At 30.4% G+C, this 26,563-nt stretch overlaps 1 protein-coding gene across 1 annotated transcript; it reads right to left on the reverse strand.

Moving 5' to 3' along the window:
- Window positions 1-4,306: 4,306 nt before the first annotated feature.
- Window positions 4,307-15,956, reverse strand: LOC136984798 (nose resistant to fluoxetine protein 6-like). Its single transcript, XM_067281938.1, has 4 exons — window positions 15,830-15,956; window positions 11,580-11,766; window positions 9,860-10,002; window positions 4,307-4,549 (listed from the first exon to the last, which is right to left on the reverse strand). The coding sequence occupies exons 2-4, from the start codon at window positions 11,725-11,727 to the stop codon at window positions 4,358-4,360; spliced, it is 483 nt and encodes a 160-aa protein (XP_067138039.1). The 5' UTR covers window positions 11,728-11,766; window positions 15,830-15,956; the 3' UTR covers window positions 4,307-4,357.
- Between the last annotated feature and the right edge of the window lie 10,607 nt (window positions 15,957-26,563).

Below are 26,563 nucleotides of genomic sequence, written 5' to 3' on the forward strand. Positions count from 1 at the left end.
TACCGCGAAAAAAATTCATATATAAAATAATTATATTACAATAAAGAACGATTTTTTCATTACTAGACGTAACTGTTTAAAATTTTTTTTCCTAAACGGGAACGAGAAAAACGCGTGGAAAAATTCTTAAAAAATTTTCCACGATTAACTTCCACAACTAAGTGGTAGCGCCACGACTGACTGTTCCACTGTTAAGAAGTTAAAATTTGTCCCATTAATTTTTTTTATTCATCTTGCGGCACACTTAAAATACTTCATAGTACACTAGTATACCACAACACGCCACTTATGAACCACTGGCTACGCTATGATATAACTCACTAATATTACTCACTAGTATACAATTATTAGTTTCACTAATTTTATTAATTCTTATAATAACACTTTTGTTAATTTTAATTACATAAATTAAAAAATTGTAAAAATTTACATATTCAAAATTAACTTTATACTTATTTATAATGCTTTTTAAAAAGAAAATTTCAGACTAACTGCTTGTTTTAATGTTGTAAAATGGTTAATAAAAAGCTACAGTGTGGTGTTCCACAACCAATGATAAAGAATACATTATTATAATAGAACAAATCATAAAATTTGTATTAGTTCAAGTTTTTCATTTTCTGTCGACAAAAAATCACGACGATATCGAAGAAACAAGTGAAGTACTGTACGTTCGTATAAGAAATTACATAAATGAAATTTTTATAATTTATTCATGTGGAATAATGTATTAATTCATTTTCAAGATATAACATCTTCTGAGACTGACTAGAGTTGGTTCTTAGAATGGACATATCACTGGAAAGAGTAAAATTTTTTATATATATAAAAAAAAATTAATTTAGAATCTTCTGAGAAATAAAAATAAAAATAATTAATATTTCTTCAAATAGTGTAAATTACAAATTTTCTGAGTGGAAAACGTATTTACCCGAATTTTGCAAAATAGCAAAAGCCATTCAGAGAGTATGGCCACAGTGAAAAATTGACGGTTACCGTAATGTATGGATAATAAAACCAGCAGCGAAATCGCAGAGACAAGGTTGAGTGAAAATTTAAATAACTTATCACGATAAATAATAATAATAATTTATTCTAATTTTAATTTCTGTATGTATATTGCCGCGGCTCACTTTTCGCATAGGGTCTTTTTTTTTTCTTTTTTTTTTAACTCTTTCCGCTCTGTGGGCACTAAGAAAGCCTCTTTTAGTAGGCCCATTATGGGTTCGGCCAGGCCCACAATGGGGCGACCGGGTGGTGAGGGACGGGGCCCGACATATCCGAACGGACCACCCCCCCAAAAAATTCCTGGGGATTACTCGACCCGTTCAAATTCGATCCCGGGTCCCCCAGAGCAGTAGGCTGCCACCTTTACCGCTCGGCCATCCGGCCTCTCCCATAGGGTCATTTATGGTCCAGTGGTCAAAGTCGTCGCCTAGCAAACAGAGGGGTTCCGGTTCGACCTCCTTGATGTGGTTTTTTGGGGGTATACGTTCTCCTGGTCTGAAAACAAATGTAAATCCATTATCATTTACATATTGCAACCCTGTCCTCACAGGATATAATCGCGAGCTCAGGTTGAGCAGTGCTTTTTATCTGCCACTGCGAGCTGCAGTGGTTGTAAGTTCTCTAAGTACAGTACATCCAGCCGGAAACACCCCTTTGTATTCTTAAAGACTGGTTGTTGTTCGTTTACGCGACATTTTGGTGGAGGCACCAAGTACATCGTGGAGATACCATCCAGTCCCTGACAAAGTCTATGTCTCAAGGGTTGCCACCAGAATACGGGCTGTATTCTCCTCCTGGACGTAAGCTGCAGAAAACAATGGCCCACGACCGTGACAAAACATCAGTGGTAATCTCTCTGTCCCCTCTCTGATACAGCATTGTAAAAATCCTTTTATGTTTGCTGATGACGCTACTAATGACCCAGCAGGGGAATACGATCGAATAGCGATATTTAACCGCTGGGACGACATGGCATGCCTTGCCAATGCCTACTTCTTGCTAACTGGTACAGTTTGACAGTGGTACGAAAATAATGAGGCAGGTCTTGGTTCGTGGCAACAATTTAAGACCGAAATCTAGCAGGTATTTGGGGATGACAGGCAGCAATCCGGAAAACCAAAGAACTGTTAAAACGCAGGACGCATAAGCATGGGGAGAGTATGCAGTTATACATACAGGATATATTATGTTTGTGCAACAAAGTAAATCCACATACGAAGGAAGCCGATAAAGTGTCTCATTTGATGAAAAGCGTTGCTGAAGACGTGTATCAGGCCTTGCTTACAAAATAACTCACCAACACGACCAAGTTCGTTAACTCGTGTCGCTACCTCGAGGACATGCGACAGAAAAGAGTCGGGCAACAGAAATTCGTACGTTTACCTAATGTCGTATCTGAGGCTTCCTTGCAAGAACAACCCGATTTAGTCGCTGTCATCTATCAGATTCTAAGAGAGGAGGTTCAACGTATCTTGGGTTCCCAGTTAGAAGATGCCGATCTGAAAAGTTCTTCACTCGATACGTTTGTGAGAGTGGAAGTTGAGAGAACACTCGCACCAATATCCCAGTCTGTGTCATCCTGGACGACAACTCAACGAAAACGGCGTCCTATCTATGCTGCCGCTGCCCGGAGAAAGCTTCCAGTTGCCGAACCGACAAGACGAAAAACAGACTTGTGGTGAACAGAAGATAATCGCCCAGTTTGTTTCCATTGCAGATGTCCAGGACACGTTGTGCATTATTTCAGAGAGAGGAGGCAACTGTTTGACGCTTATCGCACTAACAAAGGGACACAGGTTGAGCAGCAGTCCTGTCGACCTTTCTCTAAAGACTACGCTCGGCCACCAGAATCTCGAAGTTTCTCGCTGTATGCTGGGGAAGGAAGAGGACATTCGCTGACTCGCCGACACATTAGATCGCCATCACCATACTGCCGCCTTAGTCGATCTCCCTGTCGCAAAGCAGAGGAAAGTTAAGCGGTGCGACCTTTCTTGGGGGTGAGGCCACTTGCGAAGAAAATTCTCCTTCGACGACTGTTGCCTGGATGACCAGGAATTACGTGGACATTAGTATCGATAATCAACCCATGCATGCCCTTATCGATTCCGGAGCGTCTTTTTCTGTACTCTGAGGCATATCAGCAGCAGCTGCGGAAGACCATGTTCACCGACACAACGGATGTCATACTGAAGGTGGCAGATGGAAATTACGTACATCCAGCCGGAAAATGTGTAGCGCGAATCAGTATAAATGAATGGGAGGTACCAACCATTCGAGTTTGTTGTTTTGCAGCATTGCAGTCATAATGTTATCCTCGGTTGAGATTTCCTGGAAGCCTCTCAAGCTGTGATACATTGTGAGCGTTCTGCCCTCCTCTTGAAGGACGACCCTCCCACAAAGGGGATAGGAGCAGAAACGTTAGCTGAACCTTTCCGCTTATGCGCTTTAGAAGATTGTTTCATCCTGCCATACACCTTAATGAGAATAGCTATTTCATGCCTAGTAAGTGGCAGAAGGCTACAAACTCCTGCTTCTAGAAAAAAAAGTTGCTACCCCCTCTGCTGTAATCCGACTGACAGAGGGCAAGGGAGCATTATGGGTCGCTAATGGTACTTGCGAGCCTAAATCCCTCCCGAGAGGCATGTGTGTCAGCGTAGCAGAGCAATTACAGGAGAATAGCCTAACCGCCATTGACGAATGTGCTCCATCAGAGCCTATAATGATGGCCTCCACTATGGACATGAAGACAAAAGTCCAACATGAGTGGAATGTGTATGTCGCCTTGACCGAGGAACAACAAACGCAACTTCGGGACGTCCTTCGTCACTTTTCGAAAACCTTTAAGTTTGGCAACAGGAGAGGTACTGAAAAGATCAAGGTTACTAGCTATAACAGAACAGGCAACAATATTCATGTAAATGGAAACACCTTTATTAAGACTACAAAAGAAATTATACCTGCATTTAAGATTCTGTTAGCCGATATTGGCCTACTACGCAAACAATAAAATAGCTTGTTGCTAAAATAAAAGAATCAATAGTGCCTAACACTTGGGGCTAGATTTAAACTAAATTTACAAGTGAATTTCTTGTCTTAACTCTGCACCCCAGCACGTGCATTATCAGCTTAATTTTTTCAAGAGCACTGACAACTGTCGTTTGTGAAGATTGCAGTATATACACATAGCAACAGCATTGTAACAAGTCGTAAACGTATTAAATATGTCTTGCAAGTTTACAGATATTTAAAACAGTCTTTCATATAAGGAATATTTTATCTTTATTTCGAGTCATGTACACAAACTTCGATGATAAAACGCTTACAAAAAGTACAATTCAAAACAATCGTGTTAACATTCCTGAATTGTGTGATCTCTTCCCATTGTTTGGAGTTGCCGGTGGTTCTTCCCATTTTCATTTTCATTTGAATCACTTTTCAAAAATAAACTCTTAAATATAAAAGTAAAAGGAGCTTGAAGAAATAAATAGAAGAAAAATGAACAGATTATCGACAGGAACATTATAAATACATACATCATCCACTGTAAAGAAGAAAACAGATAATTATTATTAATTATTGTCAACATATACGCAGTATTTAACATATAAAGTAAATTAAACTTAATTTATCTTGATTTTTTACTATGCTTAATATTTAGACCGCATGAGATATAAAGTATATACTTGTAACATATAATTAATGCATTCCTTTTTAAATTCTTAAAATAATATTTATTTAGAATTTTATTGCAGTTAATCTGTAAAGAGTTTTAGGTGAAAAGCGTAACCTAAAATATTCTTTCGTACAATTTGAGAATACATTAAGACCCCACTTAACGCTGATTCGGTAAAACGCGATTTGCTCAAAGCGTAAAAAAGCTCAAAATAAATTATCGCGGCAATTTATTAATTCGTATATAATACGATCATTTCCAATCACGAACCAATCAGAAAAAGATGTCAATTTGTCGTAGTGCTGCACGTTTCTTAAATCTATATTTATTTGGTACAATTTTGAAAAAAATATAACATCATGGATGCCATAGGAAATATGAACTTTGCTTCGCAAAAATTAACTGATAAACACACGAACGGAGCGTGGAAGAAGTTATGACTGGAAGTAACCAAGAATTCTAAACGAGAAGAGTCTATCGCTGTATCGTTAATTTACGAAATTGTCATTCTAATCGATACAGCAGGACTAGGAGATGTAGACGAGCAGGATATTGAGGAGTTACTGCAGGTTTCTAGTGAGAGCGTTACCAACAACAACCTTCAAGATCTGGCAGAACAAGGAATTCATGTAGAACTGGAAAATAGTGATTCTGAAAAAGAAGAACCCAAAGAATTTCTCTGCAGATTTTTCTTAGTAAAAGTTGGTTACTGTAAAGTATTGTAAACAAATTTGTAAACAGAAAGCGAACAAAAAAAGCGTTGATTTCGCTAATTGGTTCCACGTGTGGTCCAGTGACAGACCACTTGCCGATAGTGAACTCCTGGTCTTAAACGAGTGAATCGGAATATCGGCAAAGGTAAATGTAAGCTTCCCTTTCATCCGATAAAAACGAATCTTGGTGAAAGCTGTACGCGCATGGAAGATTTGTAATTGATCAGAAGTTTCCATCCAGGAAATCTTTAAATTGAGGAGCGAACAGGTGAGGATGAGAGAGAAGGCCAAGAGACTGGTAACACGGAAGTCTCAGGCACTTGGAAAACCCGCTGAGTTTAGAGAGAGCATACTTTTCTGGTAACTACCTCAGGGTCAGGTAAGTGCTGAGACTGGACGAACCGTGCAGTTGAGCCACTCCACAGGCTGACCGAGGCCCCTACAGAGTGTAATAGTTCCCGAAAGCCAATCTATTACGTAAAACACCACGTTGTGTGTATCATGTATTTATCGTGTTTTCCAACTTGTATACGCTATATACATGTTTTGTAAATAAACTGTAAATATAAACTAACTTGAATGTGAAGGTGTCCTTTCTATGAACCTAGATAAAACTATATATCGAGTCGTGACAAATACGGCAGAAACAACTCAACGAGACAGAGTTTGGGGAAGCAACTTCACTGTTACGATAACCGAAATCGTTGTAGCGAATGATCCAGTTGTTGGAAAAAGTGCAAAAGCAAGACGAGGCGTTTGAATGCGATCTCTTGCTAACGACATTAGCTTGAAAAAAAGCGACAAATGACGCTAGACGACTAGAAAAAATCGATAAAAACTAGACGATAAAAAAATCAAGAATTTCTGAAGAGCCAGAACATTCATAAGAACAAATGAACTTTATATTTCTGTGTGGATATGTTTGTGTGTTATTTAACGTATACTATTATGCAAATTAATATAAAAATAACATAAAATTAAATTAACATCTTTATTTATGGGCGCGTGTTCTCCTTTCTCTATTTACTCTGTTAAAATGATCTCGTTTAACGCAAGACGACAAAACGCTGAACGCTTCGTTTAGCGTTTTGTCATCTAGGAACGTATCCCCCGTATTAAGCAAGGTCTTGCTGTATTTATACATATTCTTTATCGTCATTGCATTATTTATAAAATGTGGGAATCCGGGATTGACGTTACTTCAAACAAATCTAATTCATAATAATTTGTTGTTATTCGCAAAATTTGATTATTTGTTTTCCTACATCTCTCCTTGTTTCGAAATGAGACGAACAGAAAAATTAAAGAAGAAGGGAAAAAAAACCGCTTAAAATATGTGAATATTCAAAATATATGTTTCTTTTTACTGTCTGTGTTTATTTTCCATTATTTGTCAGTACTGATGCAACTATAATGCTGAAAGTTTGCAGGTTAATTTCTGTATTTGAGAATTTGTGCTTAATGATTGCGGGTTACACAGCCTGCCATATCTAACAAAAAATTGAACCAGGAACGAATTGTGAAAGGTAAATTATAACTTCTATTAAAATAAGAATGCAAGAAATCTTTCTTTTTCGTAAAAACAAGAAAAAATTTTTTTGACGACCAGACCTTTCCTTTCAGGCCTAGTAGCCTCAAAGAAAATGTCTGGTCATCAAAGGGTGTTCTGGAACAAGTGATATGAAATAAAGCGGGTTTCAAATATATTTTGGACAGACTGTGTCTTCTTTGATTAAAGTAAAATAAAAAATGTTTTTCTAAGCAATTTAAATATGGCGTCGTGTAAGACAATCAATATTTTTCTTATAAAAATTAGAAAATAAAAAAACATTCCAGCAAAAAGCAGCGTAAATTTTCTGTCAAAAATTTTTACAGTATGTGTAAGAAATACATTAGCAAAGTTCAAAATTATATATGGCCCATTTGTTATTAGATTTTCTAACAATAGCGAAGTTGAGAAGGAAAGTTTTAAACGCGAAAACGTGTATGTCGGACGTTCAGCGTTGCTTTCCTGTAAGCCTAGAAGTTTTACAATGGCGTTTGGAATGCCGAGCATGATTTCACTGACTTTCCAAACGCCATTGTGAAACTTCCAGGCTTAAAGGAAAGCGGCGCTGAATGTCTGACGAACACGTTTATACGTTGAAAACTTCGGTCTCAACCTCTCTAATAACTTTTATATTATTATTTAAAAATAAAAAAATGATTAATTTTCAGAATATAAGTGAGTTTTATATGAAAAAAATCAATGCAAATGTTAACAACAAGTAAAATCTTTATTAAGTCTGACCCCATGGAGATATGACATCTGAGCTTTTCTATCTTCCCACCTCCTGGAGTTATACTTAAAAAAGTATATAATAAGCACCGAAGCTATTAAAAATAAGTAAACATGCTAAATTTCGTAAATAAATTAATTTTAAAACACACAGTCCGTCCAAAATTGGGAACCACCATTTATTCACTTCCTGTGTTCCAGAATACAAACCATCGAAGTTAAACAGGATAAATGCCCCATAGATAGGTATAACGAGCTGTTATGTATATAACATGGAAATTCATTGCAATTGTGTGTAGTTTAACTCTCCAAGTTTTTTCAAATCTACGCGTTTTAAGACCCCCCTGCACTCAAAAACATCAGAAACACAAAAAGATATCCCGAGGTTATATACATTGCGATCCCCTTGTCCTCTTCAGAAGACAGAGAAGAGGGAAGAGCTTCCAGAAACAAAGTAATGACGTCACACAAAAACCACACATCGAAAGAGTTAAAACAAGTTATGATGTCATTACATGATCAGTTCAACGTTTCGTTTCATTTTGTGTCTTTGTGTTGGCATTTATTTCCTATAATACCACAGGATTCAGGACGTGGTAACAGTTAAAAAACGAAATTGTGAATAGTTACTTGTATATCAAAAGCACTGAAGGTATTCAATTTTACTGGGAAAAGGTCATGGAGGGAAAGAGATCGATCGATCATATGTCACACCTAAAGTTTTACAAATTATAGCTTTTACAATTTCTTAAAAAACTCATCTCTATCTTCAAAATTAAGCTTTCTACCTTTTTATAATAAGTGACAACATATAATTTATTTTTAAAAATAAAATCCCACAAGAGATGAGGCAACATACAATTTTATTTTAAATATTTATTAGCCGAATAAATTTTAAAAAACTAAATAAAAATGTGTATCTAGAAGATCTACATTTTTCATAGGAAATTGTTTAACCAAGGGAGCCGAAGCATGCAGCAAAATAACTTTTACCGAATGAAGTGTGCCAAGAAAGCGTGTTGAAAACGTTAATTGTAAAGCCAGGAAAATTATCGAACTCTTACTGGAATTTTTATACTTTAAATTATATAATGTTTACATTCATTTTTATATAATTCACAATAGTTTCATTATGGAAGTAATATTCAGTGCATAAGTTAGTATATTTAAGTACAGTCAAACCTGTTTTTATGCGGTGGATAAGGACCGCATAAAAAAACGCATAAAAGAAAAATCGCACGAAACACGAGTGGCTATAAAAAATAGTTTTCGCAACACAATTAAAAAAATATTTTTTTATGCGGTCAATAGGGACCGCATAAAAAAAGTCTCACAGAAAATAACTCAAAACCGTACGAAATAGAATTTATTGACAACAGATGTCAGCACTTAACTGCATCATCTTGTCTATCGTCTGTTTTACATATTTTTGTCCACGTGGTGTTTTTTTGACTTAAAAAATAAATTATTTCATTTTTCGCATATTCATGCAATAATATTACTATAATAAGTTCATTTATGCTATAATAAGTTTATTTAGCTATAATAAGTCAACGTGAGACATGACGAATTGCACGAGACTAGTCGCCAACTATACCGCAAAAATAAAAACTCGCACAAAAAAAGACCGCATAAAAACAGGTTTGACTGTAATATGTAAATGCAGAAGTGAACTTTTAAAATTAAGCATAATAATCTAACTGCGAGGGCCAATTTGCTTTGAAGTGAAATAAAAGTACCATTAAAAAGTAAATCTATTCACTCCATTTTTGTAATAGAACCTTTAAAAGCAATTTTAGATTTCTGTCCCATCATACATTGCTGCTAGCGTTATGTGGAGGTAGAGAAATAGAAAGTTGTCAAGAGAGATATCTCGAGTGAAAACTTTTACTTTTTCATTAAATCTTTTAACAGATCATGTCACACATAATTTGAGCTTTGTAAACTTTGAGTTCCGAAAATGTTGTGCAAGGCTCTTGCCAGATTTTTTCTTTACATTAGGTAATAATACTCGTTCGCAGAGTCATGTGCATAGATCGAAACATTGAAAGTAATAAACAAAATATAAAAAATTAAGAATTTACAAATATTTTAAAACAACATAATTGCAGTAAAATATATTTTAATAACATTAAATAATAATGTTGAGTCAATTTGGTATGATTATTTTATAAATTACTTTCTTACCATTGTGACCATAGAATGATACAAAGGTTTTCTAATGCAGAATATGAGATATAACAAGATAAAAGGATGTAACGTGTAAATAAAAGTATTCAAACGATCCAAAATCACAAAGATATCCATAGAGAGAAAACTTCTTATTCCACCTGAAACATAAAATAAATTATTATGTCATAACTTTGTAAGTTTTCCCGGTATTTATATAGTTTTTATTTTCAGGTCTTTAAGTTAGCACAATAAGTTGCTTTTTTCAAAGTAATGATGTTTATTACTGCGATTTCTTAAATTCTTCTACTTTAATTTTATAAACGATTTCAATGAGCATGATTAATTTCGAACTGAAATAAACAGAAAAATAACTAATCACGCCAATACAGAAATTACTCAAAAACGTTTTTCTCAAAATTTCAATTTCTGCTATTGTGATGAGAAAGTTACAAAAAATTGTATTGACTAAAACGTTCAATAGATGGCATGAGCCATCTATTGAACGTTTTAGTGAAGGTAGAAATAAGTTATCCTGTAAATCGCCCACTCGTAATATTTCAATTTGCTATTACTTTGAAAGATGGGCAAATATAGGCAAATGAAAGACAAATGAACGACATAACTTACCTTGGGAAAAAGTACGTATGAGAAAGAGAAGCTCAGAGACCTACATTTTGACGAGTAGCTTAACCAGTTATAAATGAGGCCCAAATTAAAACGTGCAAACATGCAATCACCCCATGTACAATCGCCAGAAAGACCGAGACTCTTATTACGACCCTGTTTCTTGTATTAACAACATTTTTACAATACTTTTGAAGATTTAGAAAGCACAGATTTACCTTCTTTTAATTTCAGAATTGGCAATATTTGTATAAAATATTTTTTATGGACTTTAAAAACGAACCATTAATTTAATAGATAAAACAACTAAACATCTGTACTAATTGCGAGTTTCTACCAGAATAACGGACAAGCTATGTAAAGATGTCGAGTTATGTTCACGTGTCCTACACAGAAATAAGAGTCAGATTCCCCAATAAAGTCCTGTCAAAGAGCAATACTGACATATTTCTTATATATTACATAACAGTATTCTAACAAACCTTCTTGCTATCTTTACAATACATATGTATCAATGAAAAACTTTTATCTGCTGGTTTACAAGAGAAACAATTTTTCCATTGACACATAAAGCCCTAAAACAATCAACATTAATAAGTAAACCAGACAAGCAGGTAAACTGTAAAACGCAATATGAACTATCGCTTATAAGAGAGCACATTATAAAATGTAAAGTTTTGATACATCTCTGACATGAAGATATTTTAAGTATAATTAAACTTTAGGAATAATTTATAGTCTTGCTCCGGATCCATGCGGACAAATCCGTTAATGTTGAGGCAACTTTTATCAAAATAAAGAGGTTTTTATCTATTCTGTCATTGATTGGCGATTAAGTATGAAAACAAACAGTTCTCAAGGATTATTTGACTCAAATACGTCGGATATTGGAACCCAAATTCCAATCAGAGAGAGTCCACAATAGACCACAAGAAAAGATTGTGAAGTCTTGTAGAGTGACGTTATAAAAAAAAAAAGTTTAATGCTAACAATACATTACAAACTAAAATTTTTTGTGATTATTTAGTTCCAGTTCAATTATAGTCGTGTTATTTATATTGTGGTTTTGTGTTATTATGTGTAGAACTATTGAATTTGAAATACTACTTACCTCCGTATCCTTTAGTGAAAGCAATGCACATCCATATTTGCCCAGTTATCCATGCATACGGAGCAAAAATTGTGAATGATAAAATTATATTTTTATCCGGTGCTAAATCAGTCATATATCCGTGTAATCCGTATAATGAGAGTAACATCAATACAATTGAACAAATCCAGAATGTAAAACGAGTTACCTAAGACAGAAAATGAAATATAAACTCGTGTAATTATATATTAACCTAGGTTTGAGTTTATTTTTATTTCATAATAAAATACAGGGTTATTATAATTAAGGAGTAGGTAAGGTTGAGACATCTCTGTAGGATGAGAAATTGGATAAATTTCATATTCGTTCTATTTTCGTAAACACATTTTAGTTCAAAATTTAACCGCTGAATCGAAATTTAGCATTGTTGTGTCCTTAATAAGAGTATTACGTACGTCTTCTAACGAATTTCGGAGGCTAAAAAGCAAAGTGCAATAATTTTGTTCTAATTACAGATATGGCTCTATGCGTCTTTTATTCTCACGCTGTACAACTTGCATCCGCTGCACAACACACATAACTATGAAACACAACTAATCTAACTCCAGTTGTAGCACATGTGCAATTTTTTTATAGCTAGGAGGAGAACATCGCTTTGATTAACCAAATTTTCAAATAAAAGTTTCAGTACTTCAAATGTGGAGATCGTGAAGGCCGTGACACCAGAAATAATCAGCTAATTCCTCTCTCGTTCGAAAAACGTTCTAGTAACCATTCTTGTGGTTTGTGGAGAAGAATGCACCATCTTTTTTAAAAACTAAAGTTATCAATAATCTCTGCGTGGCACTGCTAGAATAACAGTTTTTCCAGGTAAGGACATTAAATTTTGTAAAAATAAAAGTTTGGCATCACTGTCATGTTTTGTGACGATTTCTGCAGCCACGTGAAAATGCCATATATTGTTATACTCGTGCATTTTCGTACATGTTTTGTGTAGATAAAAATTTGATATTTTAGAAAGATTAATTTTATAAAGATAATTGCTAAAACAAGTGTCACACGAAGTTTCCAGATATGTTTACAAATCGGAATAATAATCTGTTTTATGCTATTTATTTACCTTATAACCAAATTTACGTATGGTAGCGTCTTTGTTTCCAAAGCTGGAAAGAATCAAATAGCGATTTAGGACAACCAAGTATACTTTGTTGGACAATCATGGACAGCTTTATACTGTCTGAAATTGTCTCAGTGTTCTCTTTATGTAGGATTTACTCGGTATTGTTTAATATTTTACAATTTCCAATTGCAACTTGCTATGGTCAGGAGCAGATCTAGAATCCTAAACTTACAGTGATTTAATATTTGATACATTCATTTTTTTTATTGTAAATTGACTATTATATCAAAATTTCTCATATATATCTGAAACTACATTAAACTTTACGTGTTTATATAAACAAAATCTAACACCTTATCTTCGCTGAGAAAGTTCAATTTTAAACAAACGTTTTCGGCCTGTTCTATAGGCCATCCTCAGGCTAAACAAATCGAATAGAACCGTTCCATAAAAACGAATACATTTATTTAAACTTAAAAATTAACAACGGATTAATACAAATATTTAAATTTAAAAATTAACAACGGATTAAAAGATACATAATAAACTAATATCGTATAAAAATTAAAAAACAAAATAAAAACAAAATAAAAATCAAAAATAAACTCAGAAAAAACTTCTAAACACAAGCATAAAACCATAAAATAAACATGTAAATTAAGAGTTCCTTGCAGAGTTTTTAACCATATACTTCCAGGCCGATGGAAGGCCCTCAGCGTCCCTCGCATTTATACACGCCCCTTCTAGTTTGCTCTTGTAAATCTCTATCTTCTCAGCGGTCCTTGCCAACGTTGGGGAGCTCACGGGTTTTATAATGTCTGCTTCATCCCACTTAACTATCGTGCTTTCGGTCTGAGCCATTTGGGATAGTACCGTGGCGTTGGAGCTTTTTCTGATGTTATACTTGTGCTCCTTGTGTCTTACACTCAAACTCCTTGTCGTAACGCCGATATAATCTTCCTTAATTCCCAGCTGTGCGTTCTCGTATGGTATCCTATACACACCTGCTTTTTCTTCCTTCCTAATGCTATCCTTGTCATTCCTTAAAATTTTATAAAGGTTCGGGGCTCTTTTCAGAATTATTGATGTCTCATTGCGGTTCGCAATTTCTTTCATAATGCTTTTGGCATATCTGTTATAAGTGAATTTAGTGATCTTAGCAAGACGTTGTTTAGAGCCTCTTGCCACGTTCTTCTCGTACCTTTTAACCATTCCTGTTATTGCGCTTTTTCTGTATCCTAAGGTTTCGGCTACCTGTAGAATTCTGTTAATTTCCTTAGCTTTGTCCATAACGTTGTCACAATATAGAAAGGCCCTTCGGATTAGAGCCCGGAATGCCGCCATCTTATAATGATACGGATCATTTGATTGCGAGGGGATATAAAGCGGACTGTGCGTTGGTTTAACGTAAACACTGGTAGATAAATGCCCGTTCTTGAACTGGATGTTGATGTCTAAAAAATGAATTGTTACGGAACTTTTCTGTTCTAATTTCAGTTTTAGGCCGTCGCTATTACGATTGATGCCTTCAATGAACTCATTAATCTTACGGTCTTCGATAGTTAAATGGGATGAAGCAGACATTATAAAACCCGTGAGCTCCCCAACGTTGGCAAGGACCGCTGAGAAGATAGAGATTTACAAGAGCAAACTAGAAGGGGCGTGTATAAATGCGAGGGACGCTGAGGGCCTTTTATCAACCTGGAAGTATATGGTTAAAAACTCTGCAAGGAACACTTAATTTACATGTTTATTTTATGGTTCTATGCTTGTGTTTAGAAGTTTTTTCTGAGTTTATTTTTGATTTTTATTTTGTTTTTATTTTGTTTTTTAATTTTTATACGATATTAGTTTATTATGTATCTTTTAATCCGTTGTTAATTTTTAAATTTAAATATTTGTATTAATCCGTTGTTAATTTTTAAGTTTAAATATTTGTATTCGTTCTTATGGAACGGTTCTATTCGATTTGTTTAACCTGAGGATGGCCTATAGAATAGGCCGAAAACGTTTGTTTAAAATTAAACTTTCTCAGCGAAGATAAGGTGTTAGATTTTGGTTATATAATTTTTGCTGAGCACGTTTTATTTAATTTTATTCAATTTTACGTGTTTATTTATTTCTTCTATATTTGGCCACTTTGTAGCCTTACAACGTTGCCAGATATTGCCTGCTCTTCCGCCATGACACAGGACAAAATCAGACACTGAAATTATTTAGCTTTTTTAGCGTTGTATACTTTATAGTAACGAACGTACTGAATTATGGATTGATATAAAAAAATCTGTTTTTTTCTAACATATTGTTTTGAAACATACAGAAAACTCCTGTGTTAACGATACCTCCAGTTTTCCTCATATATACCAAATTTGGTTCACATAAGTCCATAAATTTTTCTGCAAAGAGTTGAGCACCTATGCTTCAAGTATAATCGTCTTGCATTTTATAAAATTTGAATGAAGCCGTACATTCGTTAGTGTTTAATTAACTCTTATTAAACATTTTAAAGTATACTTTGTACCAAAAACTATAGTTTTGGTACAAAATATGCTTTGAACGTCAGATAACTGAAATATTTTTAGACGAAATCTTAAATAATAATATGCAATTATTTTGAATCTGTTGTTTGTTTGTTAAAATAATCTTAAAAATATACATTGATTAATATACTTTTAGCTAAGCTACATTTTATTTTAAGATTTACAAAATCAAATGCAATAAAATCTCACCAGATGACTAATCCGTCAAGCAACCACGTTATTTAGATAACCAGATATTTTAGAACAGAGTTTTTATTCAGTAAGTCTCATTGCTTTTATTTCCAGAATTTAAACCATATACTAGTATACAAAGTGCTCAAAATTTAATTTTCCGAGATATATGTTCAGATTATTTCAATAATCTGTTAAACCCAGTTAAAAATAGTGCCCGCTATTTGTTTTTAAAAAATGTTAAAGTGTATTTCAGTTAAGTGACTTTTTTACGAATTTCTTCAAAATTCAAGAAATGAAATATCTAATATTAATGTATCTTCATAAAAAATAAACCAGCATAATAAATAAGGTTTTGATGTATCCAAGAACTGTTTTAAAATATGTAAAATAACTATTATTACTATATTCTAGTTAACGGGAGATGAAAATACACTTACCTTTCCGAAATTCACAACTTTTCTTTCAGATAAAATAAATCCAGTCAGCAACCCAATAAAATAACTACTTAGGTGAGAGCAGTATGGTTTAATATAGACTTTATTAAAAAAGTTTATTACTTCCCTAAAATTAAAATATCATAAATGTTACGAATTAATATAATCCAGTTAACTGACTTTGTTCCCAACGTATATTACAAGCAACGAGCTACAATACACTACATACAGTGGCTCAAGAGACACCATGTTTTACCAAAATTCAATTCATCTCCACCATTTTGCTTTTAGTCAAGCAAGCGTAGCATATGTGTTGTGTACAGATAATCAGCTGGAATATTCTAACTAGTTTATAGTACCCCGCTGGCGTAGCGAGGGAGCAAGAAGAAAGGGGGTGTATCATGCACCGGGCGCCACTCGCAGAGGGGTGCCCAAATGGTCTCCAAGACAAACTTTGTGTGTTTCTGGAAATGGGGAATGGGGACGCCAATGAAGTGTCGTGCCCCAGGCGCCAGTTATGTTCGCTACGTCACTGTAGTACCCATCATTGCCACCAACAGTGCTGTAACCATTTTCACACTCACTCTATGTTGTAGTGTATTCTAGCTTGTTCATTAGAAGTACAAGAGATATTTTATACTTTTACAATAAACAATTTTATTACGAAGACTGTAATAGTGTTTTTCTGAAATATAATAATAATTATTATAATTATAATTGAATTGTTATAACAATCAAGTCAGATTAAAAGAGAGGTACTGAGGCTATTAGCACGAAAATGTAGCACTAAAATGTTAGTTGGGAAGATAGTGATAACAATAACCGAATTCAGATTACAATTATCAAAGTTTTATTCAGACAGGCGTCCAATTTTTCTTGAGTAGTTTTTCTAATTCTTTTTATCGTGTGGACAATAAAAAGGATTTTTCATCTTTGCCCTGGATTGACTCGCTCACATTGTAATCGAGTCATTGGTAACTGGCCTGAATTGTCTAAAAGAATCATCGACAAAAATTACTAAGATTTTGTCGTATATTATTTTTGATCGTTCTTCTTTGATAGTTATGTGAGTGTGAATGCTTTTGAAGAGATGCTCCAGATGTGGATTTATTCTTTACTGGTGTTGAAAGAGGCTGTTTTTGTTGGAGACAGAAATAGCAAACTTAGTCCTTTTTCAACATAACAATAAGTTATTTTCTGATGTGCATGCGCATGAATAAACTTTTCATTCTAAAAAAGAGGAAAAAAAATGGATTGAATAAAAATATCTTGCACCTCTCCCACTACAGTGTGTCGACCTTATGATGCTAGCAATGCTTTGAGAAAATTTGTCATCGAGACCCAGAAAACAGAAGAGTTGAATTATTCAGAAAAAAGAGAAATTTTTTTTTTTCAATCCAGCTTCATTCCTGAAAACATCGCAGTGAAATTCTTGCCAGTTATAGTCACGTATCATTGATCTAGACAAGTTTATCAATTTATCACACTACATCTTGATTCAGACAAGTAAAATATAAGGTATTTTCTGATATATATCAGAAAATACCTTATACGTGGTATGATCCAAAAGTTCGGGGACTACAGTAATCTATGACAACAAAAGCATGTATTTAAAGTTACAGCGTATGAAATGGATTCTACCAAACCACCTCTACGTGTTCAGGTTAATTTCACCCATGTCATGTGATTAAACCGCGAGCGCTGCTGTTTTTTCCAGAGATAGTTACCTTTGTTCTGCGACGTAATAAAAGTAAAGTTTCAAGAACAACATCAAACATTTTGACTTCGCCATGGTAGAATCACCGTACACCTTTCTTAGCAATTTTAAAGTCTCTGTAGGTGTTTTACCTAAACGCTGACAAAATTTAATGTTCGAGGTTGTTCTTGAAACTCCACTTTTATTACGTCGCAGAACAAAGGTACTAAGTGTCTGTAAAGAATAATCCAGATTTATTTGCATGGAACATAGAAATTACTATGGGAAAAATGCCTAAATTCTCGATTTCAAATTTTAACTGAAAAAGATAAATTTTTATGCTTCAACAGATAATTATATTATGTGCCATAAAAATGAAGCCAAAATACTTAAAGTATAAAGAGATTACATCATGATTTCTAAGGAAACAAAGTTAATATTTTTGTTACAACAAAAAAAGTTGATGTTTTTTATTATGTAGTCGTGTGAATAAATATTTCACGTAAATGAGTAGTAGTGGTTTGGGAAGCTTTAATCACAAAATTAATTTTATGAGACATACTGATCAGAAATTTAAATTAATTATTAAATATTTTTATAAATTTGAATTAAATTAATTTTATTTTAACATTTTTAAAAAACTTTTTAATTCAATTCAGTTTTCATATTTAGAAAACTTTTTAATTCATTTCTTTAGTTTTTTAAAACATCTTGTAACAGTAAAGCTAAGTTTAATTAACATATTCTTTCTAATTATTAAATTTATTATTATAAAATTAATTTACATTAATAATTTTTACAATTTGTTCTAATATAAAGAGTAAATTAAAACACGACAACTTTAAATAACATTTTAACAATAAGACAAAGTAAAATACAGAAATAGTTCAATATAATAATTATCTAAATTATATTTCTTACTTATTTATTAAATACCTATACATTGAATTCATTTTGAAAATATCTGTTTTTGTTTAAATAAGAATTGTTCGTAAAATAGAATATCACAAAAAGAACATTTCTTTTAAAAATATTTGTGGTAATAATAATTTTTAAAAATATTATTTAATCTTAGATACCTAAAAGTTCGATGTCTAAATAATTGTAGTTCCATTAATAAAATAAAAATTTTTATCTGTTCAATTTTTGAGGATTTAGGTACTCCTAACTTTTCAATGTCAAATGATGGAATTTTTATGTTATATATTGCTTCGGTTAAGTTTAAAAAATTAAATTCAATGTGCCTTCCCTTGTAATAAATTATATCGTACTTTTTTATATAAATAAAATAAAATTTCATATACCCTGCTATGAATTCCTAACATCCAAAATTATGTTTTTTTTATGATAAATACAGCTCATGTAAAGAAATTTCCAAATTTAACAGATTTTTTTATTATCTCATGGTGATAAATGATCGAAAGTAATGAATTGATTATAAAAATCTATCTTCCAAAAATTGTTTGTATGTCTTGCTACAAACCCAATTTGTCTACATGAAATGTCGAATGGAAGATCTTCGTCTCGGATCGTGAAAGCTTCGAAGTCATGGATAACTCTTATAACAGAAACTATTACTCCATGAATGTTTTTTATTTTGGTAGTAAAATTAACTTTCCATTGATCTTTCGCTGATAATTGATACTTTTTAGCGGAATCCATATAAAGGTCTATTACAGCTTCTATAGGAATGTCTAATCTTTTTATGGCCAACAGTCGATAAGTTGAAATGCTTGAAAATCTATTAACATCGCATTCTGTAATTTTATATAAATAAAAATTAGGATTACTATTATTTTATATTAAATAAAAAACTAACGAAAAGATTTCATACATAAACATTTCTTACCGACCATATAGAATGTTCATTGATGTACCAAATGTTGTCTCGTCTTCCTATTTTTGATATTATATCACGATTATATTCAATTATTTCATCCATTTTATCAAATTGTTAATGTGAAATCTACAAAAATAAAATTTTTAAAATTTATATTGTGATTCAATTGAAATTAAACTTGTTTTTATAATTTACAAAATTTAGTTACTATAATGAAATGAAAGTAAAAGATATATTACAAAAATTTTACTCGAATTGTACAGTAGCAGTAATGATAATAATAATATTACAGTATGGTCTTTCTTCAAATCAAATTTATACTGTGTGATCCAACTTATTAAACTTTGAATTACTATACGGTTTATACTAAGCCATAATTTCTTTGAAATAATATTTATTTAACTGATAAACTCTAATTAAAGATATTAAATTTATAAAATGAAACTGTGATTATATACATTTTTTTTTATTATAAACTCATTTCACCTCAATGAAAATTATTATATATCAACGAACTTTAAGAATAAATTTTACAACAATAAGGTGGTTTATTTTAAAAACAACTTATTTAATTAAACTAACTAAAAACATAATAACACTGTAACACTATCTGTATTAGTTATATATTATAGTACGTACAATTAGATTAGTTTTAAATATATTTAAAAAATTTATATATAATATGATTACATTTATTTATTTAATATTAACTTATTATCAATATTATTATCATTTTAATTAATTTCTATACATTTAAATTTATATTACTGAGTATTTATTTAAATATAATTAAGAAAGAGTTAAAAAAATATTAAACTCCAAGAAAACGAACCTCTGATTGTAATTCCTAAAAATTTGTTTTTCACATGATAGATATAAACCCTACAAATAATTGTTGAATTCTTATGTCTAACTGTTAACTTTTTAAAAATAATAAATTCGTTATAATAATGAATTTTTTCTGAACTTTTCTCTTCAGTTTATCTATAACATGACATATTTCTGCAAGTGAGTGAAGTAATTAATTTACATAAAGCCGGCAAAAATTTTTCGTATTTCAGAAATAAGTTATATAGTACTTTTAAACTCTATCACTTCGCGTCTACTCCCTAAAATTTTGTTTCTCATATTATACATATAAACCGTGCAAATAATCTACAGATGAAAAAAAGAAATTATAAGTCATTTGAACAGTTTATAATAAATTTTATTTTAACAATAAGTTTAATATATTGTGTTTAGCTATCAAATTTATCCTAATGTCAGAGTAAAATAAAACACGACAATTTCAAATAATATAACACCGAAATTTCTTTAGCTATACTAATCATAACTCTTATTGTTATAATAAAATTATTTTAATTAAGGCAAAGTTTAATATATTTAGTTTAATTGTGTTGATTTGCAATAATAATAATAATTTTTAAAACAGAAATTTATAATAATATAACATTAAAGTTTTGTTGATTGTAACAAAAAATTACGGCTCTATTTATACTTAAATTCAAAGGATATTGACAGGTTTTTTACTACAATAGTTATAGAACGAAGCTGATAAAATTTATAAAGCGAAATTTCAAAAATTGTTTGTGGAATAACATGGTTCATCTGGGTTTCATATTTTATAAACTCATCAATATAGTTTAAAATTCTACCACCTTCATAAATTGATGTTAAACTTCTGAATTTTCGAAAGATTTACTTTTATTCAGAAAAGTGTCTGAGCCAAACTTTTGGTCTAAGACAAACTTTTGCTTTTTCAACTCGTAATTTTCTATATTTCTAGGTTTGGCCTCGTTTATTACCGAAAATTGTGAACGAAGATAATGTCTATATCAAAAACTATATTATAATACACTGTTTTAATTTTAATGCAGGCCATTTGGGAATTTTTGAGAGTTGAAATCTAAGAGAGTTTTGCATTAAGAGATGGTATAAATACTGGTTATAAGAGACTGGTTCAATACCTTGCCGAGAATTTCTTTTGCAAGAACCTCTTATACAAGATCATCCTCTTCAGAAAGTAAGTATTTTTATTTAAACGTTTGCCTTTGACTTAGACCTAACTCTAGATAAATGTAAATCTTCGAAAAATTCACAAGTGTAACATCAAGAAATATAAAAGAATCAATTTAAGGTGGTAAAATTTAATGCAATGTACGACCATTTAGACAATTGTGTAAATGTTTAAAATACATCTTTTAGAGAGTTATAGAGTTTTCGAGATGCTATATAATTTATTTTCGAATTACGAATAATTTACTTAAAGTCAGCAAAAGTTTATTACTTCACTTACTTGCAGAAATATGTCATGTTTTAGATATACTGAAAAGTTCACCAGAATTCATTTTTATAATGAATCTATCATTTTTTAAAATTTAACAGTTAGACAAAATATATTCTGGTATTATAAAATTTTCCTGTAGTAAGTATTAAAATAATTTATAATAAATATCGTTTTTCTTTGTATGAGTATATTTCATTGAGATACTTTAATATAAATTAGATTTCAACTCTCAAAAATTCCCAAATGGCCTGCATTAAAATTAAAACAGTGTATTATATATAGTTTTTGATATAGACATTATCTTCGTTCACAATTTTCGGTAATAAACGAGGCCAAACCTAGAAATATAGAAAATTACGAGTTGAAAAAGCAAAAGTTTGTCTTAGACCAAAAGTTTGGCTCAGACACTTTTCTGAATAAAAGTAAATCTTTCGAAAATTCACAAGTTTAACATCAATTTATAAAGGTGATAGAATTTTAAACTATATTAATGAGTTTATAAAATATGAAACCCAGATGAACCATGTTATTCCACAAACAATTTTTGAAATTTCGCTTTATAAATTTTATCAGCTTTGTTCTATAACTATTGTAGTAAAAAACCTGTCAATATCCTTTGAATTTAAGTATAAATAGAGCCGTAATTTTTTGTTACAATCAACAAAACTTTAATGTTATATTATTATAAATTTCTGTTTTAAAAATTATTATTATTATTGCAAATCAACACAATTAAACTAAATATATTAAACTTTGCCTTAATTAAAATAATTTTATTATAACAATAAGAGTTATGATTAGTATAGCTAAAGAAATTTCGGTGTTATATTATTTGAAGTTGTCGTGTTTTATTTTACTCTGACATTAGGATAAATTTGATAGCTAAACACAATATATTAAACTTATTGTTAAAATAAAATTTATTATAAACTGTTCAAATGACTTATAATTTCTTCTTTTCATCTGTAGATTATTTGCACGGTTTATATGTATCATATGAGAAACAAAATTTTAGGGAGTAGACGCGAAGTGATAGAGTTTAAAAGTACTATATAACTTATTTCTGAAATACGAAAAATTTTTGCCGGCTTTATGTAAATTAATTACTTCACTCACTTGCAGAAATATGTCATGTTATAGATAAACTGAAGAGAAAAGTTCAGAAAAAATTCATTATTATAACGAATTTATTATTTTTAAAAAGTTAACAGTTAGACATAAGAATTCAACAATTATTTGTAGGGTTTATATCTATCATGTGAAAAACAAATTTTTAGGAATTACAATCAGAGGTTCGTTTTCTTGGAGTTTAATATTTTTTTAACTCTTTCTTAATTATATTTAAATAAATACTCAGTAATATAAATTTAAATGTATAGAAATTAATTAAAATGATAATAATATTGATAATAAGTTAATATTAAATAAATAAATGTAATCATATTATATATAAATTTTTTAAATATATTTAAAACTAATCTAATTGTACGTACTATAATATATAACTAATACAGATAGTGTTACAGTGTTATTATGTTTTTAGTTAGTTTAATTAAATAAGTTGTTTTTAAAATAAACCACCTTATTGTTGTAAAATTTATTCTTAAAGTTCGTTGATATATAATAATTTTCATTGAGGTGAAATGAGTTTATAATAAAAAAAAATGTATATAATCACAGTTTCATTTTATAAATTTAATATCTTTAATTAGAGTTTATCAGTTAAATAAATATTATTTCAAAGAAATTATGGCTTAGTATAAACCGTATAGTAATTCAAAGTTTAATAAGTTGGATCACACAGTATAAATTTGATTTGAAGAAAGACCATACTGTAATATTATTATTATCATTACTGCTACTGTACAATTCGAGTAAAATTTTTGTAATATATCTTTTACTTTCATTTCATTATAGTAACTAAATTTTGTAAATTATAAAAACAAGTTTAATTTCAATTGAATCACAATATAAATTTTAAAAATTTTATTTTTGTAGATTTCACATTAACAATTTGATAAAATGGATGAAATAATTGAATATAATCGTGATATAATATCAAAAATAGGAAGACGAGACAACATTTGGTACATCAATGAACATTCTATATGGTCGGTAAGAAATGTTTATGTATGAAATCTTTTCGTTAGTTTTTTATTTAATATAAAATAATAGTAATCCTAATTTTTATTTATATAAAATTACAGAATGCGATGTTAATAGATTTTCAAGCATTTCAACTTATCGACTGTTGGCCATAAAAAGATTAGACATTCCTATAGAAGCTGTAATAGACCTTTATATGGATTCCGCTAAAAAGTATCAATTATCAGCGAAAGATCAATGGAAAGTTAATTTTACTACCAAAATAAAAAACATTCATGGAGTAATAGTTTCTGTTATAAGAGTTATCCATGACTTCGAAGCTTTCACGATCCGAGACGAAGATCTTCCATTCGACATTTCATGTAGACAAATTGGGTTTGTAGCAAGACATACAAACAATTTTTGGAAGATAGATTTTTATAATCAATTCATTACTTTCGATCATTTATCACCATGAGATAATAAAAAAATCTGTTAAATTTGGAAATTTCTTTACATGAGCTGTATTTATCATAAAAAAAACATAATTTTGGATGTTAGGAATTCATAGCAGGGTATATGAAATTTTATTTTATTTATATAAAAAAGTACGATATAATTTATTACAAGGGAAGGCACATTGAATTTAATTTTTTAAACTTAACCGAAGCAATATATAACATAAAAATTCCATCATTTGACATTGAAAAGTTAGGAGTACCTAAATCCTCAAAAATTGAACAGATAAAAATTTTTATTTTATTAATGGAACTACAATTATTTAGACATCGAACTTTTAGGTATCTAAGATTAAATAATATTTTTAAAAATTATTATTACCACAAATATTTTTAAAAGAAATGTTCTTTTTGTGATATTCTATTTTACGAACAATTCTTATTTAAACAAAAACAGATATTTTCAAAATGAATTCAATGTATAGGTATTTAATAAATAAGTAAGAAATATAATTTAGATAATTATTATATTGAACTATTTCTGTATTTTACTTTGTCTTATTGTTAAAATGTTATTTAAAGTTGTCGTGTTTTAATTTACTCTTTATATTAGAACAAATTGTAAAAATTATTAATGTAAATTAATTTTATAATAATAAATTTAATAATTAGAAAGAATATGTTAATTAAACTTAGCTTTACTGTTACAAGATGTTTTAAAAAACTAAAGAAATGAATTAAAAAGTTTTCTAAATATGAAAACTGAAGCAATGAATTGAATTGATCTATTCGACAAATTTTTATTTGTAACCTGAATTTAATATACTCAATAAATATTTATAATAAATATCAATTGAGAAAATAATTAATTTAAAAACGTAATTTCAAATAATTAATTCCGGTATTGATAATAAAACTATTACACGAGAAATTTTTATTTGTAATCTTAATTCAATTTACTTGACAAATTTTTGAACTGAAAAAATAATTTTGTGATCTGAAATAATTTTATTTAACAAGTTTTTATTTGTAATCTTAATTTATTTGACAAATTTATATTTTAAAAATTATTTTAATCTTAATTTAATTTACTCGACAAATTTTAAATTATCACTGCAACTTCATTTTATAATAATATTAAAATAAATCTTAAAAATTAAATTTGTGATCAAATCCTCTTAATATTGTTAAAATAATATTAATTTAATTCAAATTTGTAATTAGAAAATTAATTTTGTGATTAAAGCTTCCTAAACCACTACTACTTAAATAAATGATTGTTTTATTCTAAATATGTTTTAATAAACCAATTATATATATATATATTAACATAATATTAAAATTATCTTTACACCCCATATAATGTAGTGTTTTATTTTGGGGTCCCAAAGACCCCACCAGGCGCTCGGCGGAAATTTCTCCACCAGGCCCCCCAAAGGTTAAAGGTACATAAGATATATATATAATCTTATATACCTTTAATCAAAATATATATATATATACACCTGCATTTCCTTTAAAAACAAAAAATTTCAGGAAATGATGTTTTCTATGTCTATACGAACATTCTGCCCATTTTTTTTCCATCTTTCGATACTTGGAACACGTACCTGTGTATTTATTTAAAAATTCAAATTTTAATTATTAATAACTTACTGTAAATTAGCAGAATATCCGCGTGCTAATGTGCAGTTTTGAGTTAAGATTAATACAGCAGATGAAGAAAATCCTATTAAGCTCAAGATGATCATCAACGTAATTCCAATTTTTGGCCACCTAAAAATTAAAAACAAAATGTAATATTTATTAAAAAGCCTCTTGCCTGTTTTATCAACTTACAAAGACATAGTTACATAAAACTATTAAATAAGATTTATTATATCCCCATCGTATTTCATTAACACTTTTAAAATGAATTTCGGTCTTACTGGCCAATTTTATTGGATTACATACAATGTTAGTAATCAACAACAAAAAAGCATTCTACATTTAAGATATGTTTTATATTTCTATTAATATTTTATAATTAGTGCACTTCTAAGGATTATTGTAATGTTGGGATAGTTACCATAATCTCTTAACTCTTACAATGAAAGTATATATTTTTTTTCTTGTAGATTGCCATCAATATATGTAGTGGGATTGAAAAGGAGAGTAAGGCCGTAATGCATTTTAGAAACTGTTAAATACTCTGGGAGTATAATAAGCCTGGAACATTAGTTTTGGTTAACTATGTTTTAGTAAAATTTGTATAAATTATATTTGGTAGAAGCTTCTACTCTAAACCTGCTCTGTATTTTGTAGTAATATCAATAAATCTACATTTCCTTCTAATTTTACACATCATAATCTTTTCTATTAGATTAACTTT

Source organism: Centruroides vittatus, unplaced genomic scaffold (genome assembly GCF_030686945.1).
Source record: "Centruroides vittatus isolate TY-2023 unplaced genomic scaffold, ASM3068694v2 contig_928, whole genome shotgun sequence".
Taxonomy (NCBI): domain Eukaryota; kingdom Metazoa; phylum Arthropoda; class Arachnida; order Scorpiones; family Buthidae; genus Centruroides; species Centruroides vittatus.